The sequence below is a fragment of the Lampetra fluviatilis genome, chromosome 59, assembly GCF_964198595.1.
Source record: "Lampetra fluviatilis chromosome 59, kcLamFluv1.1, whole genome shotgun sequence".
In the NCBI taxonomy this organism is placed as follows: Eukaryota; Metazoa; Chordata; class Hyperoartia; order Petromyzontiformes; family Petromyzontidae; genus Lampetra; species Lampetra fluviatilis.
In genome coordinates this window covers 6040829-6059462 of record NC_136333.1, presented here as the reverse complement: position 1 = coordinate 6059462, position 18634 = coordinate 6040829, and the positions used below count along the sequence as shown (strand labels likewise).

General features: G+C 50.3%; 1 protein-coding gene and 1 long non-coding RNA gene across 2 annotated transcripts in view; both read left to right on the top strand.

The window, feature by feature from the left end:
- LOC144950707 (uncharacterized) overlaps nucleotides 1–18634 on the top strand; it is a 306816-nt gene that overhangs the window by 48783 nt on the left and 239399 nt on the right. The window lies entirely within an intron of this gene.
- LOC144950845 (uncharacterized) lies at nucleotides 21–17713 on the top strand. The gene is made up of 7 exons (XM_078880969.1): nucleotides 21–1174; nucleotides 6359–6479; nucleotides 9246–9433; nucleotides 10824–10978; nucleotides 12436–12607; nucleotides 14765–14892; nucleotides 15662–17713. The coding sequence occupies exons 1-7, from the start codon at nucleotides 1051–1053 to the stop codon at nucleotides 16322–16324; spliced, it is 1551 nt and encodes a 516-aa protein (XP_078737095.1). The 5' UTR covers nucleotides 21–1050; the 3' UTR covers nucleotides 16325–17713.

The window sequence follows — 18634 nt, the reverse complement described above, 5'->3', positions numbered from 1 at the left end:
AGTGAGTGTGGTGAGCGTGGTGATCGTGGTGAGTGTGGTGAGTGTTGTAAGGGTTGGTGAGCGGTGTGTGTGTGCTGTGTGTGTGCTGTGTGTGCTGTGCTCTGTGTGTGTGTGTGCTGTGTGTGTGTGTTCTGTGTGTGTGGTGTGTGTGAGTGCTGTGTGTGTGTGGTGTGTGTGTGTTCTGTGTGTGTGTGGTGTGTGTGTGTTCTGTGTGTGTGTGGTGTGTGTGTGCTGTGTGTGTGTGGTGTGTGTGTGTGTGGTGTGTGTGTTCTGTGTGTGTGCTATATGTGTGTGCTATACGCTGAACTTCTTTCGCACCGTACGTAGCCAAACGTGGTAATCGGAGGTGCAGTGTTGAGTCTATGGGCAGTGTTGATTCTATGGGTAGTGTTGAGTCTATGGGCAGTGTTGATTCTATGGGTAGTGTTAAGTCTATGGTGGAGTGTTGAGTCTATGGGGCAGTGTTGAGTCTATGGGGCAGTGTTGAGTCTATGGGCAGTGTTGAGTCTACGGGGCAGTGTTGAGTCTATGGGTAGTGTTGAGTCTATGGGTAGTGTTGAGTCTATGTGCAGTGTTGATTCTATGGGTAGTGTTAAGTCTATGGTGGAGTGTTGAGTCTATGGGGTAGTGTTGAGTCTACGGGGCAGTGTTGAGTCTATGGTGCACTGTTGAGTCTATGGGCAGTGTTGAGTCTATGGGGCAGTGTTGAGTCTATGGGCAGTGTTGAGTCTATGGGGCAGTGTTGAGTCTATGGTGCACTGTTGAGTCTATGGTGCAGTGTTGAGTGTATGGGCAGTGTTGAGTCTATGGGTAGTGTTGAGTCTATGGTGCAGTGTTGAGTCTATGGGTTAGTGTTGAGTCTATGGGCAGTGTTGAGTCTATGGGCAATTTTGAGTCTATGGGGCAGTGCTGAGTCTATGGGTAGTGTTGAGTCTATGGGCAGTTTTGAGTCTATGGGCAGTGTGTATGCTGGACTTCTTTCGCACCGTACGTGAGTGAGTGAGTGAGTTGGCCGAGGGCTTCATTGCCTTCACGGCCGTCACCTCACCCATGAATCTCCCGCTCCGGCTTCTCATCCTCTTGTCCACCACCTCCTCCTCCTCCTCCATCTCCTGCACAACCTCCACCACCTCCACCAACGCCTGCAACATCACCTCGTCCACCAACGTTCGAGGTGAGAATCTCAGCACCTGTTCACTCACCTGTTCACTCACCTGTTCACTCACCTGTTCACTCACCTGTTCACTCACCTGTTCACTCACAAAGGCTCATTCCTAGCAGCGTGCTTCAGCCGCACCGAACCTCACAAAAAATTTACCCGTAAAAACAAACTTTTTCACTATAAATCCTTTATGTGCGTGTTCAATGGGCCACAACCCAGCCCACATTGGTCTTTGAAACGGGCGGCTAGAGTCCTCTCGTCCTCTGGCTGGAGATGGCTGCCACCTATGGGTCAGATGATTGCCTGCCACCATTAAGCAATTGGTAATTAAATAGAATTTTTTTTTACCTAAAAAGTGTAAAATTTTGGGGGAAAATTTTCACGAAAAGAAATTGTCACGCACAACGAGTCTGTGTGCAAAATGTCAGCTCGATTGGATCACGGGAAGTGGGTTAAAAAACGACCGAAAGATTTGCACGGTCGTAAGCGCGCAAGCAAGCAAGCAAGTGAACTTAATATAAAGGATTTAAAAATAATATCCAGGTGCCTACCTTGGCTCCTCCCACCCTCAACCAGTATATATACAAATACTGTGTTCTTGTAATTTCTCTCACTTGATACAGCTATCGTGCTGTGACTGTTCCACCTAAAGACGGAGGCTTGTGTTGCCTCCGGAACGTCGTGATTTTATTTTCTTTTTATTTTACTTTTATTAATTTGAATTTTTTACCTACGTGACTTTACCGAAAAAACCTAAGAATATCTTCACTCACCTCTTCACTCACCTCTTCGCTCACCTGTTTTACTCCGCAACACACACAGCCGCTTGAATGCTGCACGTTTTGTTGATTGGCTGCGTCGGGTGGTGGAGGGTTTAACGACACAAATTTACGTATCGTAGTGTAGAGTATAGTGTAGTGTATAGTGTAGTGTATAGTAGTGTAGTGTATAGTAGTGTAGTGTATAGTAGTGTAGTGTATAGTAGTGTAGTGTATAGTGTAGTGTATAGTGTAGTGTATAGTAGTGTAGTGTATAGTAGTGTAGTGTATAGTGTAGTATATAGTAGTGGAGTGTATAGTAGTGTATAGTGTAGTGTATAGTGTAGTGTATAGTAGTGTTTCGTAGTGTAGTGTATTTTAGTGTATAGTATAATAGTGTATAGTGTAGTGTATAGTGTAGTGTATAGTGTAGTGTATAGTAGTGCAGTGTATAGTAGTGCAGTGTATAGTGTAGTGTAGTGTATAGTGTAGTGTATAGTGTAGTATAGTGTAGTGTATAGTGTAGTGTATAGTAGTGTAGTGTATAGTAGTGTAGTGTATAGTGTAGTGTATAGTGGAGTGTATAGTAGTGGAGTGTATAGTAGTGTATAGTGTAGTGTATAGTAGTGTAGTGTATTTTAGTGTACAGTATAATAGTGTATAGTGTAGTGTATCGTAGTGTAGTCTATAGTAGTGTATAGTGTAGTGTATAGTATAGTAGTGTAGTGTATAGTAGTGTATAGTGTAGTGTATAGTAGTGTATAGTGTAGTATTGTATAGTATTGTATAGTATAGTGTATAGTGTAGTGTATAGTAGTGGAGTGTATAGTAGTGTAGTGTATAGTGTAGAGTATAGTAGTGTATCATAGTGTATTGTATTTTAGTGTATTGTATAGTATAGTAGTGTATTGTAGTGTATAGTAGTGTATAGTGTAGTGTATAGTAGTGTAGTGTAGAGTATAGTAGTGTAATGTATTGTATAGTAGTGTAGTGTATAGTTTTGTAGTGTATAGTAGTGTATAGTGTAGTGTATAGTAGTGTAGTGTATAGTAGTGTATAGTGTAGTGTATAGTAGTGTATAGTAGCGCAGTGTATTTTAGTGTATAGTAGTGTAGTGTATAGTGTAGAGTATAGTGTATAGTAGTGTATAGTGTATAGTAGTGTAGTGTATAGTAGTGTATAGTATAGTAGTGTATAGTAGTGTAGTGTTTAGTGAAGAGTATAGTGTATAGTAGTGTAGTGTATAGTAGTGTAGTGTATAGTGTAGTGTATAGTGTAGAGTATAGTGTATAGTAGTGTAGTGTTTAGTTTAGAGTATAGTGTATAGTAGTGTAGTGTATAGTAGTGTAGTGTATAGTGTAGTGTATAGTGTAGAGTATAGTGTATAGTAGTGTAGTGTTTAGTGTAGAGTATAGTGTATAGTAGTGTAGTGTATAGTAGTGTAGTGTATAGTGTAGTGTATAGTAGTGTAGTGTATAGTGTAGTGTATATTATGGATAATATTGGTCGTGAAAGCTTTACCACTGCCGCTAAGTAGTCCGAGATAGAACAGTTTAATATTCTTTATACTCTTTTTGTTTTTTTTCGGTAAAGTCACGTAGGAAGAAAATAAAAAATATTTTATTTCAAAAAATTATTTTATTTTATTTCTACCTACGTGACCAAAGAGCATGAATTCCTGCAGTCACGAAAGCTTCAAATCAAGATTGATATTTACTTTGTTAGACCGGATGTCCCGGACTTTTCACGAAGTTCTCTTATCACGTTCACGATGCTGGGTGGATGGATGGGATGGCGAGGCGGGGTTGGATGCTGTGTGCTATGCATAATAAACACATTGTCCTGCGGAGGGAGCTGGTAGGAACGTTGGGTTGCTCGGTCAATGGCCTGCAGGGTCAACGGCAGCGTGGTGTATTCCGCAAATAAGCCCGACTGTGAGGGCGGGCACAAGCCGGCGTGAGTAGGTTAAACGTTGAGTTTTATAAGGGCACCACGGGGTGACCAGCCCCTCCCCACCCAGCCCCTCCCACCCCCACCCAGCCCCATCCTCCCCACCTAGCCCCTCCCCACCCCACCCCAACCCAGCCCCACCCTCCCCACCCAGCCCGTTCCCACCCTCCCCACCCAGCCCGTCCCGACCCTCCCCACCCAGCCCCTCCCGACCCAGCCCCTCCCCACCCAGCCCCTCCCCACCCTGCCCCACCCTCCCCACCCAGCCCCTCTCCACCCTGCCCTCCCCACCCAGCCCCTCCCCACCCTCCCCTCCCCACCCAGCCCCACCCAGCCCCTCCCCACCCTCCTCACGAAAGCTTCAAATCCAGATTGACCCAAAGAATACGAATCGGGATTGACCCCTAAACAGGTCACGGTGCCATGTGCCCGCGTGCCCGCGTGTCGTTTAAACTCACCGGCGCGCGCGCGCCCAAGTTAACACTCCAACCCGGCTCGTACGGGCCGGTACATCGGAGGCTTTTGCACGGACGCATCTATTGGCCGTGCTTAGGGGTGCGTTGAACCCAACGTTCGGTCTTCACGGACGGACATTTGGGTGGACGTTTTACGTTTCCGCCCGTTTACAATCGCGGAAACGCTGTAACTACGTGGGGAGGGTGGTGGGGGGTTCGCGTGGGAAATAATAAAAAAAACCCGCGTCCAGAACACACAAAGATAAAGACAAAGATCCCCCGTATAGCCTTAACAGGCTGTAGGGGCAAGTGCTGTTAGCGAGACCTATGAAGGCTGGCACAGCACACGAGGGGGTGGGTGGCCAGCACCACGCCCGACCGCCTTTGTCTCCCCAGTGGCGATGTTTACACACCGCACCAGGTACTCATTTCAGGCACACACACACACGCGCGCGCGTAATATATTTTTAAATGTTTATTTTTATTTATTCTCAGAAAATGTTCAACCCCCCTTTTCGTGCGGACTCGATGTGACCACGCGAATGTTTTGTGGTGGCTTTAGGGGGGAGGGGAGGGGAAGGCAGGGACGACTTCCCTTGTTTCTGTTCCAAACGGTGACTCATGAATTGTGTGTTGAGGTTTCGCTTCGGTTTCTTGTTAAACCTCTCCGAGTGGGTCTCTCTGCCTGCTGCCGCAGCTACAACCCACTCACACCCTTCTTCCGGTACTTGTGGACGTGTGTGTGAGTGCGTGTGCGCGTGTGTGGGTTGGTTGGCCAACGTTATCGATAAAAAAAGCCAAATTTGGCTCAACATAATTTTGCAGAACTCTATTTAAAGTAAGAAATTGTTTTTCATGGACCGATTACACATCACGTGGGATTTTCCAGGTGAAATATTTTTCCGAAATTTAAAAAACTTTTTTTTTACTCATTGATTCCTCCCTAACCGCCCAGGGTCTGACTCTTTCTGTCTCGCCCATCATCATCGCCACTGTGTTCAGCCAGCAACAACACACGCACCAACTCGACTCACTGACTCAACCACTTACTCACCACACCGAGTACATAGAGGACCGCAGAACTTGGGGGAAAATGCAGCACCAGCTGACCACGCAGCTGCTGCTGCTGATGATGATGCTGATGCTGCTGATGCTGATGCTGCTGCTGCTGATGCTGCTGATGCTGATGCTGCTGATGCTGCTGATGCTGATGCTGCAGCTGATGCTGCTGCTGATGCTGCTGCTGATGCTGCTGATGCTGATGCTGCTGATGCTGATGCTGCTGATGCTGCTGCTGATGCTGATGCTGCTGATGCTGCTGCTGCTGATGCTGCTGATGCTGATGCTGCTGATGCTGATGCTGCAGCTGATGATGCTGATGCTGCTGCTGCTGATGTTGATGCTGCTGCTGATGCTGCTGATGCTGCTCGTGTCTGTGGTTCCTCATCAGGCGTCGTGGTGACGAGATGTTAACTACCTCGCCTTGTGGTCGTGGGTTCGATCCCGACACCGATGCCTGCTGTATATTTGTAGTTTGCGTGTTCTCCCCGTGGTCGCGTGGATTTTTTTGTCCGGGGTCCACTGTTTTTTCCCTACTCCGCATTTAGAATCAACATGCATTTCCACACGATAGCCCAGTGGGCCTTGCCTGGTAGAATAAAAAAATATTGTTTTGGAAGTTTATATAATTACAGGACTTGCCCCAACAGGCCTGTGTGTGTTTCTGCGCATGCTACTCGGAGGAGACCTTGAATTTTTTTGGCGATACGTTTTGTTTCGATTGAAAGCTTTCGTGACTGCAGGGATTCATCTTCTTGGTTCTTTCGGTAAAGTCACGTAGAAGGGAAGTAATACAATAATAAAAATAAAGCATAATAAATTAATTCTCACGACGTTTCGGCCACAACGCAAGCAGCCGTCCTCAGGTGAAGACCAGGTCTGTCGGGGAGACAGACCTGGTTATTTTATTACTTCCCTTCTACGTGACTTTACCGAAAGAACCAAGAAGATGGATACGTTTTGTGTCATCGCAGAAATGAAGCCCTTGCCAAGGCCACAAAACGTGACCTTGACTGGACGGAACTTCTTCTTCAAGCTCAAGTGGCAAGCTCCTGCCGACTGCGAGAACTGCACATACGAGGCGCGGTGGCAACAGTAAGATTCCTCCTCCATGGCGCCTCGCCAAAGACGAGGGCTGTTCGGCTTCGGGGCTGTTCCGCGCTGCCGGTTTTACCCGATGAATGGCGAGAGAGCAAATTCTGTCACCGGTCAGGGTTTGCCGCGCGTACGCAAACGCGTGCGGTGGGGAGAAAACGAGTGCGGGTGCTTCCACCTCTCGCAAAGACGTCTTGGCGGGGAGTGGAAGAGGGTCATCAGTTTGCCCTCCCGTAGCGGGGAGAGACCCTTCTGCTGGCATGGATGGCAGATACGGTCAACCCTTGTTAAATCGACACATTTTGGTTCATCTGGCTTTTGTCGAATTATCCAATATTCCTGAATTATGTACAATAAGTGGTAATCCCCCAGTGCCTCCTGCCCCAATTAAAAAATATATATTTTCCAAACTTTTCACACACCAAAACACAAAGACAAAGATCCCCCGTGTAGCCTTAACAGACTGTAGGGCCAAGTGCTGTTAGCGAGTACCTATGAAGGCCGGAACGGCACACGAGGAGGTGAGTGGCCAGCGCCACGCCCGACCGCCTTTGTCTCCCCAGTGGCGATGTTTACACACCGCACCAGGTACTCATTTGAGGCTGAGTCAACCTCGGGGAGGCCCAGGACCGGTTCGGATAATCGTCACTGGTGTTGTCCGTGAGCGGGAATCGAACCCGGGTCGCCAGGTTCATAGCGCTAACCGCTACACTACCATACGCATTGACACACACACACAGACACACCCAGCCCGCATCAGTTCCATCCAACGCTTTGGATTTGTCCCGCCGACTTAAGCCCCTCTTCTACGACCACTTGATGTCGGCGTAGACGACACTTCCCAGAGGGTTGGCTTGCACACGGTGCGCACGTAGGGTAAAGTCCAAAACCACGCGCACCGCCGCAAGACCGAGCCCATTGTTTTGGTCGTGACGTGCGCCGTCCTTCCCCGTGCGTGCCCAAATCGGACCCATCCGGTACGGCGAATTCGGCTCATGGCGAATTGCTCGTGCACCGTTTCTACGCCGACAGCGCCCCAATTCCGAATGACCAAATTGCCGAAATGACGAATGCACGTCAAAGGCTTAATTCGCTCCGCTAGCATCGAAAGTTATCCCTTTTTCACCCGGAAAACGTACTTTAAAAATATTTAAACAATAGATATGAATACGTAAAGATGCTAACGGCATTAGAAACACACAATATTAAAAGAAACGTGGTTAATCGGTGCATTAATTAATATTTACTGTGCCTACAAAAGCCCGTTGTTAACAGGGAAATGGTCGGTAAACAAACACATTGGGCTCTATGGAGGCACTACTCTACTATACACTACACTACAATACACTACACTACTATACACTACACTATACTCTACACTACACTACTATACACTACACTACTATACACTACTATACTATACACGACACTATACACTACACTACTACACTACTATACACCATTACTATACACTACACTACTATACACTACTATACACTACACTACTATACACTACATTACTATACACTACACTATACACTACACTACTATACACTACACTATACTCTACACTACTATACACTACTATACTATACACTACACTATACACTACACTATAAACTACACTACTATACACTACACTATACACTACACTACGATACACTACACAACTATACACTACACTATACTCTACACTACACTACTATACACTACTATACTATACACTACACTATACACTATACTATACACTACACTACTATACACTACACTATACACTACACTACTATACACTGCACTATACTCTACACTACACTACTATACACTACTATACACTACTATACACTACACTATACACTACACTACTATACACTACACTATACACTACACTATACACTACACTATACACTATACTATACACTACACTACTATACACTACACTATACACTACACTACTATACACTACACTCTACACTACACTATACACTACTATACACTACTATACACTACTATACACTACACTATACACTACACTACCATACACTACACTACTATGCACTACACTATACACTACACTACTATACACTACACTACTATACACTACACTACTATACACTACACTATACACTACTATACACTACTATACACTACACTATACACTACACTACTATACACTACACTACTATACACTACACTACTATACACTACACTACTATACACTACACTATACACTACACTACTATACACTACACTATACACTACACTATACACTACTATACACTACTATACACTACACTATACACTACTATACACTACACTATACACTACACTATACACTACACTATACACTACTATACACTACTATACACTACACTATACACTACTATACACTACACTATACACTACTATACACTACTATACACTACACTATACACTACACTATACACTACTATACACTACTATACACTACACTATACACTACTATACACTACTATACACTACACTATACACTACTATACACTACTATACACTACACTATACACTACTATACACTACTATACACTACTATACACTACTATACACTACTATACACTACACTATACACTACACTATACACTACTATACACTACTATACACTACACTATACACTACTATACACTACTATACACTACTATACACTACACTATACACTTCTATACACTACTATACACTACACTATACACTACTATACACTACACTGAAACTGCCGTTTTGCGTTACCGCCCACAGCTACGGCTCCAACAGTTGCAACACGGAGGACTGCAGTCCTGGTAACGTCGGCGCTGCAACAAGCTGCGAGCTGTCCATCTCCCAGGACATGCTGATGGACAAGATCATCGTTGATGTGCGCACCACGTCAACGCAGATCGACAGCTCTTCCGCGTGGGTGCAAATACGTTGCCTGCCTAGGAACGTCGGTGAGTTAAACCTCGACTTGAAGCTTTCGTGACTGCAGGGATTCATCTTCGTGGTTCTTTCGGTAAAGGTCACGTAGAAGGGAAGTAATAAATAATAATAATATTGTTTTATTTTTATTATTTTATTACTTCCCTTCTACGTGACTTTACCGAAAGAACCAAGAAGATGAGTTAAACCTCGCGGCGACGTGACGATCCAGACGCGTAGAGTCCCGATGCGCCATGGATAAGGCTTTGGGGGCAGGCCTGCGTCTTGAGGCGATCCGGCCGTACGTAATGACGCCCCTCGATACGGATTAACGCGCCGGTTATTCACGCTTCGTTCGGCTCAGTATTGGACCGCGTTTTTCATCATCTCCCCCATCGGTCCTCCCCTCCCTCCCTCCCTTCCTCTTTTTTCTTTCCTTTCGATCATGGGCGCCATAGTAGCTAGGAGATGTGAACTACCTCGCCTGGTATAAAGGAGGTCGTGGGTTCGATCTCGACCCTGACACCTGCTGCTGTATATTTTGAGTTTGCGTGTCTCTCTCTCGCCATCATCTTCAAGGTGGCTAGGAGATGTTAACTACCTCGCCTGGTATAAAGGAGGTCGTGGGTTCGTATCCCGATGCTGACGCCTGCTGCTGTATATTTGGAGTTTGCATCTCTCTCTCTCATCATCATCATCAAGGTGGCTAGGAGATGTTGACTACCTCTTCTCCTCCCCTCCCATCCCTCTCCTCCCCCCCCATCCCTCTCCTCCCCCCTCATCCCTCCCCCCCATCCCTCCCCTTCCATCCCTCTCCCCTCCCATCCCCCTCCTCCCCCCCCATCCCTCCCATCCCTCTCCTCCCGCCCCATCCCTCTCCTCCCCCCCCCATCCCTCTCCCCTCCCATCCCCCTCCTCCCCCCCCATCCCTCCCATCCCCCTCCTCCCCCCCATCCCCCTCCCATCCCCCTCCTCCCGCCCCATCCCTCTCCTCCCCCCCCATCCCTCCCATCCCTCTCCTCCCCCCCCCATCCCTCTCCCCTCCTATCCCTCTCCTCCCCCCTCATCCCTCCCCTCCCATCCCCCTCCTCCCGCCCCATCCCTCCCATCCCTCTCCTCCCCCCCATCCCTCTCCTCCCCCCCCCATCCCTCTTCCCTCCCATCCCTCTCCTCCCCCCTCATCCCTCCCCCCCATCCCTCCCCTTCCATCCCTCTCCCCTCCCATCCCTCTCCTCCCCCCCATCCCTCCCCTTCCATCCCTCTCCCCCCCCCATCCCTCTCCTCCCCCCCCATCCCTCCTCCCCCCCATCCCTCCCCCCCCCCATCCCTCCCCCCCCCATCCCTCCTCCCCCCCATCCCTCTCCCCCCCCATCCCTCTCCTCCCCCCCCATCCCTCCCCCCCCCCTCCCCTCCTGCCACCAGTCGAGCTCGATGCCCCACGCGTGACCCTGTTCAAGGAGGGCGACAGTCTGCGGCTGGCCGTCACTCCTCCCGAGTTGAGTCACCTGGACGGGGAGAATGTGGTCCTTGACACTTACAGAGCAGTCATCACCGCCGCCGGGGAGCAAAACCACAACGTGAGTCGTCGTCATGGTTATCGTCGTCGTAGTGATTATCATCGTCGTCGTCGTCGTCATCGTCATGGTTATCGTCGTCGTAGTGATTATCATCGTTGTCGGGATTATCATCGTCATGGTTATCATCATCGTCGTGATTATCGTCGTCGTGATTATCATCGTCGTCGTCGTCGTTTTCGTCATGGTTATCATCATCATCTTCCTGATCATTGGCCAGAATCGGAATATTTATTTTGACTGCGCCTACATACTCACCCGCCTCTGTCTCTCTTGTAAAATGAACTCGCCCAGGCGTTCCCCTTTGCGCTCTCAATATGTAGAGATCCACACCGATGCACTGCATGGACAAACCGCCCTACTTCCATCTGTCCACACCAAAAGAGAATAGAGTAAAACCTTGGATTGCGAGTAACTTGGTCTGCGAGTCTTCTTGGTTCTTTCGGTAAAGTCACGTAGAATGGAAATAATAAAATAATAAAAATAAAACATAATAAAATAATTCTCACGACGTTTCGACCACAACGCAAGCGAGCTGGCGGTCCAGGACCCGCACAAAGCACGGGTTCAAACCGCCAGGAGATTTACTGGCTGAAAGCGATGATGGGAAAGGTTAAGAAACAACCGACCCCCTCCCCGTAGCGCTGACGGCGTCATCGCCATCACCACCGCCACTTGGCGGTGGCGAGGCCGCGTGGACTGGCCGATGCGTGGCTCCGAGGAGAGCACGCTTGAAGGGTTGACTGTGGAGGGTGGCGCTCGTAACGACGCGGTATGGCGCGTGTGCCGGTGTGTTGTTTTCCTGCCGTGAGGGCTCGCATGTTGGAAATGACTCCAGCGCAATCGCAGCTGGAGGAATAAAGTTGTCTGAAAAGTCAAAATCTCTCTCGCTCGCTCTTTCTCTCGCTCGTTCTCTCTCGCTTGCTCCCTCTCGCTCGCTCTCTCACTCGCTCTCTCTCGCTCGCTCTCTCTTTCTCTCTCTCTCTCGCTCGCTCCCTCTCGCTCGCTCGCTCTCTCTTTCTCTCTCTCTCTCACTCGCTCTCTCTCGCTCGCTCTCTCTTTCTCTCTCTCTCTCGCTCGCTCCCTCTCGCTCGCTCGCTCTCTCTTTCTCTCGCTCGTTCTCTCTCGCTTGCTCCCTCTCGCTCGCTCGCTCTCTCACTCGCTCTCTCTCGCTCGCTCTCTCTTTCTCTCTCTCTCTCGCTCGCTCCCTCTCGCTCGCTCTTTCTCGCTCGCTCTCTCTCGCTCGCTCTCTCGCTCGCTCTCTCTTTCTCTCGCTCGCTCTCTCTCTCTCGCTCGCTCTCTCGCTCTCTCGCTTGCTCTCTCTCTCTCGCTCGCTCTCTCTCTCGCTCTCTCGCTTGCTCTCTCTCTCTCGCTCGCTCTCTTTCTCTCTCTCTCTCGCTCGCTCTCCCTCTCTCGCGCTCTCTCTCTCACACTCGCTCTCTGGCTCTCTGCGCTTTCAGGAGGAAGTGGAATTCCAAGGGAGCGAGTTTACGTTCCCCGTGAACGGCAGCATATTCAGGACGCTGAGCAAGCCGAGGCTGTGCGTGAGGGTGCATGCGGTGGTCACCATCGGGTCGTGGGAGAAGGAGACGGAGAAATCCACGGAGGAGTGCGTGCAGTTCAGCCGGGAAGGTGGGGACGAGCGACGCGCTGATGTCCTTGAAACAATCTCGTAGCTTTCGATTGAAAGCTTTCGTGACTGCAGGGATTCATATTCTTGGTTCTTTCGGTAAAGTCACGTAGAAGGGAAATAATAAAATAATACAAATCAAACATGATAAAATTCTCACGGCGTTTCGATTGCAACACAAGCAATCATCATTTATTATTTTTCGATTTAAAGCTTTCGTGACTGCAGGGATTCATCTTCTTGGTTCTTTCGGTAAAGTCACGTAGAAGGGAAATAATAAAATAATACAAATCAAACATGATAAAATTCTCACGGCGTTTCGATTGCAACACAAGCAATCATCATTTATTATTTTTCGATTTAAAGCTTTCGTGACTGCAGGGATTCATCTTCTTGGTTCTTTCGGTAAAGTCACGTAGAAGGGAAATAATAAAATAATACAAATCAAACATGATCAAATTCTCACGGCGTTTCGATTGCAACACAAGCAATCATCATTTATTATTTTTCGATTTAAAGCTTTCGTGACTGCAGGGATTCATCTTCTTGGTTCTTTCGGTAAAGTCACGTAGAAGGGAAATAATAAAATAATACAAATCAAACATGATAAAATTCTCACGGCGTTTCGATTGCAACACAAGCAATCATCATTTATTATTTTTCGATTTAAAGCTTTCGTGACTGCAGGGATTCATCTTCTTGGTTCTTTCGGTAAAGTCACGTAGAAGGGAAATAATAAAATAATACAAATCAAACATGATCAAATTCTCACGGCGTTTCGATTGCAACACAAGCAATCATCATTTATTATTTTTCGATTGAAAGCTTTCGTGACTGCAGGGATTCATCTTCTTGGTTCTTTCGGTAAAGTCACGTAGAAGGGAAATAATAAAATAATACAAATCAAACATGATCAAATTCTCACGGCGTTTCGATTGCAACACAAGCAATCATCATTTATTATCTTTCGATTGAAAGCTTTCGTGACTGCAGGGATTCTTATTCTTGGTTCTTTCGGTAAAGTCACGTAGAAGGGAAATAATAAAATAATACAAATTATGTTGCGGTCGAAACGTCGTGATAATTTTTATTGTTTTATTAGTATTATTTTATTATTTCCCTTCTACGTGACTTTACCGAAAGAACCAAGAATATAATCTCATAGCTGTCAACCCATCACGGTTTACCCCGTATTCTTGCCCAGGGAAATAGAGTGTTCAGGTCCCTGCGGCGTACAGCCGTTTCAATACGGGCACACATTTTTATTTTGTCCATGTGTTTGTGATTCTTCCTTGTGATGGTGACTTTGTAGGATGAACGTTGAGATTTATAAGTGACACGGGGTGACCAATTCGGTCTGAGTTGGTCTGTAATAAGGTAGAGGGCACTGATCAGGGGTTGACAGGTTTGTAGTGGTAAGTGTACTAGTGGCGAGTGTCGTAGTGGTGATTGTATTAGTGTCGTGGTGAGTGTACTAGTGATGAGTGTAGTAGTGGTGAGTGTACCAGTGGTGAGTGTAGTAGTGATGAGTGTAGTAGTGATGAGTGTAGTAGTGGTGAGTGTACTAGTGATGAGTGTACTAGTGGTGAGTGTAGTGGTGAGTGTAGTGGTGAGTGTAGTGGTGAGTGTAGTGGTGAGTGTACTAGTGGTGAGTGTAGTAGTGGTGATTGTATTAGTGTCGTGGTGAGTGTACTAGTGATGAGTGTAGTAGTGGTGAGTGTACCAGTGGTGAGTGTACCAGTGGTGAGTGTAGTAGTGGTGAGTGTACCAGTGATGAGTGTAGTAGTGGTGAATGTATTAGTGTCGTGGTGAGTGTAGTAGTGGTGAGTGTACCAGTGATGAGTGTAGTAGTGGTGAGTGTATTAGTGTCGTGGTGAGTGTAGTAGTGGTGTCTATTTATCTGTGTTTCTCCCTTGTGATGGTGACTCTGTAGGATGAACGTTGAGATGTATAAGAGGCACGGGGTGACCAATAAAGTGTCTGCATTGGTCTGTAATAATGTAGCCACTGATAAGTGGTTGACAGGTTTGCAATCTCTTAACTTGTGCCGGCCTTCACAGGTGCCACCCGCCACTAACAGCACTTGCCCAAACGGTCCGTTAAGGGGCTACGCAGTTGAGCGACAGTCACATCCTCGTCTGTTTTGTGTCTCCGCGCAGAGCTGAACACGCTTCTGCTGGTGCAGCTGCTGCTGCTGTCGATCTTCATCATACTGGTGACGGCCGTTGGCTACTACTTCACGATGCAGTACTTACACGTCGCCAATGACCGCCTGCCCTTCGTGCTGGTGAGAGCGTCGGCACTGTCGTCACCGATGTCGTCGTCGCCAGTGACGGAACCGCACAATCTGCGGTGCCCTCTACCTTATTACAGACCTGTAAAATCACCGTCACAAGGGAAAAACACAGACAAAAAAATGTGTTTTGCCCGAATTGAAACGGCTGTACGCCGCGTGTAGCCGAAAACTCAATTTGCCCTGGACAAGAATCGGGGGTAAAAAAAAACCGTGATGGGTTGACAGCATTGGGACTGGGACTAAACAAATCGGCGCCCCGGCAGTTTAATATTATTAAACGCGCTGGCACCAACAAAATAATTGGGGCTGTTGGAGGCGGCTAAGATGTCGCGACGTGACGACGACGACGACGATGGCGGGGGGGGTGATGTTGTCGTCCGACATCGTTTGCGGGGGCGGAGGGATGGGGGGTCCCCGTTTGGGCCGGGAGACAATGTGAAAACAAGGAATGGGGTTGCCGGCCAGGAAGAATATTTGGGGCTGCCGAATATATGAAGCAAGTGAGAGGGTAAAAGGGCAATGAAGCGTACACACACTTATAGAGGGAATGAAATATTTTTATAAAAAAAAAAAAAATCTTTTTACTCTGATCACATCTGCAATTTGGCCACACATACTTGCAATACGTTTCTCTAATCTTAACGTTCAGTTGTGTGCCGTGGTGACCTTCACAGGTGCTACTCGCCAACAGCACTTGACCCAACGCTCCGTTGAAGGCTACGCGTGGGGGCGGGGATCTTTGTCTGCGTTCCCTTCTCAGGCCGACCTGCTGCCGGACGAGGGCAGCGACAAACACCCGACGCCGGGATCCCACCACGGGCCCCCGGCGGCCCGGCCCTGCCACGAGCCCGACTCGCACCCCATCTCCGTCGTGGCGGTCGTCGACTGCCCCCGCAGCGGCTACGACCGCGTCGCGATCTGCGCCGTGGCCCACGACTGCGGCCGCCGCGGCTCGCCCTCCGAGGGGTTCCCCGCGCAGCGGCGTCGCCCACCTAATCCTCCTCCGGCGGTGGCAGGGCGAGAGAGATGGTGGCAGGACGAGGAGGAAGAGGACGAGGAGAGACTGGCGGCGAGCCAGGCCCCGTCGTTGGACGAGATCCCGCTCGCCGGCGCCGCACTCGTCACGGACACCGAAGGGCACCGGCTGGCGGACGCCGCTTATTCGGGCGTCGCCATGCCGCTGTTGGAGGTCGCGGGGGGCGACAACAGCAACGGCGGCAGCAGCGAGCGCCTCTACGGGGGGAGCGACGCGGACGAAGACGACGACTGCCCCGGCGTCTCGCTCATGAGCCGGCTGGCGGCGCCCGGCGAGTGCGGCATCGACGCCGGGTGGCTGCTGGGGGAGGCGGCGGCGGCGGGCGGCGAGTGGCAGCCCGTCGCGCTGCAGCTCAGCGACATCTCGTCGCTCTTCGCTCCCGCGTGAAAGGCGGCGTGAAAGGCGGCGTGAAAGGCGGCGGGCGCGGCGGGGAAAACTGCTCGCCTGCGATTTGTACTGGACGAGGATGATGGGGTGGGTGGTGGTTGGGGGGGGGTAGGGGGAGATTTGCACTTTTAGGGGGGCTCGCTTTGGCGCCGCCCCACCTCGTCTCGGCTGTTCTGCTGCTGCGGCCGAGTAATGGGGCCCCCCTCCCGCCACCCCCCCGCCCCCCCCCTTTACCCCCCCCCTGCCCCCCCCCCCCGCCTCTCCCACCAGTCGCAGCTGTCCCTACGCAGGCCTGGCCTGCTAAACGGTTATGGAGGGCTTCGTTTGGCCGTCGTCCCCTGAAAGTCGGATAACAACTGCCAGCAACGTGAGTGGGTCACACGAGGAACAATGGATAGTGTCGTCGTCGTCGTCGTCATCGTCGACAAAAATCATCGGCAGCCACGGTCAATCCGCTGCTGGACGAAAGGCATCCCTACGTGACTTTACCGAGAAAAAAAAAAACCTAAGACTACGAATCCTTGCAGTCACGAAAGCTTCAAGTCTAGAAGTGTGGAGTTACGGTTGTTTTACCGCACCTCGCCCACGCCGGCCCCTTCGCGTCCCAGGCTGCGAGGGAAGCGTCGACGCCGGGAGCATAGAAGCGCGCGGCGGCACAGTACAACCATGTGCTTGTACGCCGCGCTACCCCCCTCTTCCACGCAGGAGCCACTGGGCCACGACGACCCAAGTTGAGCAAGTGGCCGGGTCGCCTCTATGCAGGCTCCTCAAGTCGCCCATCAAGCAAGAGGTCGCACGGGTTTTGATTCCTTACCCGTACCCGGCCGCACCAGGGTCGCAAACGGGTACCCGTACCCGGCCGTACCCGTACCCTACCCGTACCCAGCCGCGGTACGGGTAGGGTACGGGTATCGGGTACCTGATTGCGACCTCTGGGATGAAGCCACGTTGCAGGCGCGGGTGGGTTGATTCTAGGAACTTGAATTGTGAGAAGAGACAAGACGTTGGGAAATGAGTGACAAACGGTGACTCACCAGTGACTCACGGCCTACCCGTACCCGTACCCGGCCGCACCAGGGTCGCAAACGGCTACTCGTACCCGGCCGGGTACGGGTAACCGGGTATCGGGTAGGGTACGGGTATCGGGTACCCGCTTGCGACCTCTGCCCGTCAAGTTTCTGAGCCCTTGCCACGAACTGGGGGGGGGAGATTGGGTCGGAGTGTGACACTTTATTGACGCCGGTGAGAACTGGGAAGCGATCATCCCGGGACGACCCCGTCGGCAACAAATCTGTTTATTTATTGAGCGTCTTCGCCGCGGCGGAGGCGGCGGCGGCTGTGTTTTGCATTTCGTAACAAATAAAGCGCGGGCTACTTGGGGCTTTCTGGCGGATACGATTCTGTGCGAGTCTCGTGGTGTGGAACAGCTCGCGTCAAAGCGTTCATACCCTGAGGTATGAATGGTTTGGTGTGAGGGAGTGGCGGGTGAGGGGGTGCGGGGGGGGGGTGTCGTTTGCTCGTCAGTACGGGAATTACATTGAGAGACGGAGCACGTGGGAGAGAGAGACACAGAGACAGAAAGACAGGGATACACAGAGATACAGAGAGAGACACAGAGATACAGAGAGAGATACATGGATGCACAGAGACATACAGAGACACACAGAGACAGAAAGACACAGAGAGACACACAGATACACAGAGACAAAGACACAGATATAGAGAGACACACAGAGACAGAAAGACACAGAGAGAGACAGACAGCGAACACGACACCACCCGGATGATTGAAAGCGGAGCGAGAGTGTGGGGGGGAGGGGGTTTGAGGGAGGGGGGGAGTTGGAGGCATGGCGACGTCACGGCCACAAGTGACCAAGGCCACCGACACGGCCGAGGTTCACGGTGACGTCATGGGCGTGGTGAGTGGGTGGGGCGTCTTTGTTCATCCGCGGGGGGGGGGGGGGGGGTCCTCAGTCAGGGGGGGAGGGGTGTCGGGGGGGGGGGTCCGCGGGGGGGGGGGGGGTCCGTGGGGGGGGGGGTCCGCGGGGGGGGGGGGGTCCGTGGGGGGTGGGGGGTCCGCGGGGGGGGGGGGGGGTCCGTGGGGGGGGGGGCTACAAAAGCACTTCGCTTTGTCTTTTCCTTCCTTTCCTGCACCCGGCAACGTCCGCGGATATTTACGGGAACGGCGTTTTGTTTTTTGGTTCGGCCTAGGGGAGCCCCCGATGGCAGCTTGCCCCCCCCCCCACCTGGTTCTATTCGGCGCTGCTCGGCGCTGCCCGGCACCCCGGTAAGGGAGAGGGGAGGGGGGGG

Coding starts and splice junctions, on each gene's coding strand:
- LOC144950845 (XM_078880969.1), top strand. CDS start 1,051: ATGAATCTCCCGCTCCGGCTTCTCATCCTCTTGTCCACCACCTCCTCC. Junction 1,175..6,358: donor CTCGTCCACCAACGTTCGAG/GTGAGAATCTCA, acceptor GTGTCATCGCAG/AAATGAAGCCCTTGCCAAGG. Junction 9,434..10,823: donor TTGCCTGCCTAGGAACGTCG/GTGAGTTAAACC, acceptor TCCTGCCACCAG/TCGAGCTCGATGCCCCACGC.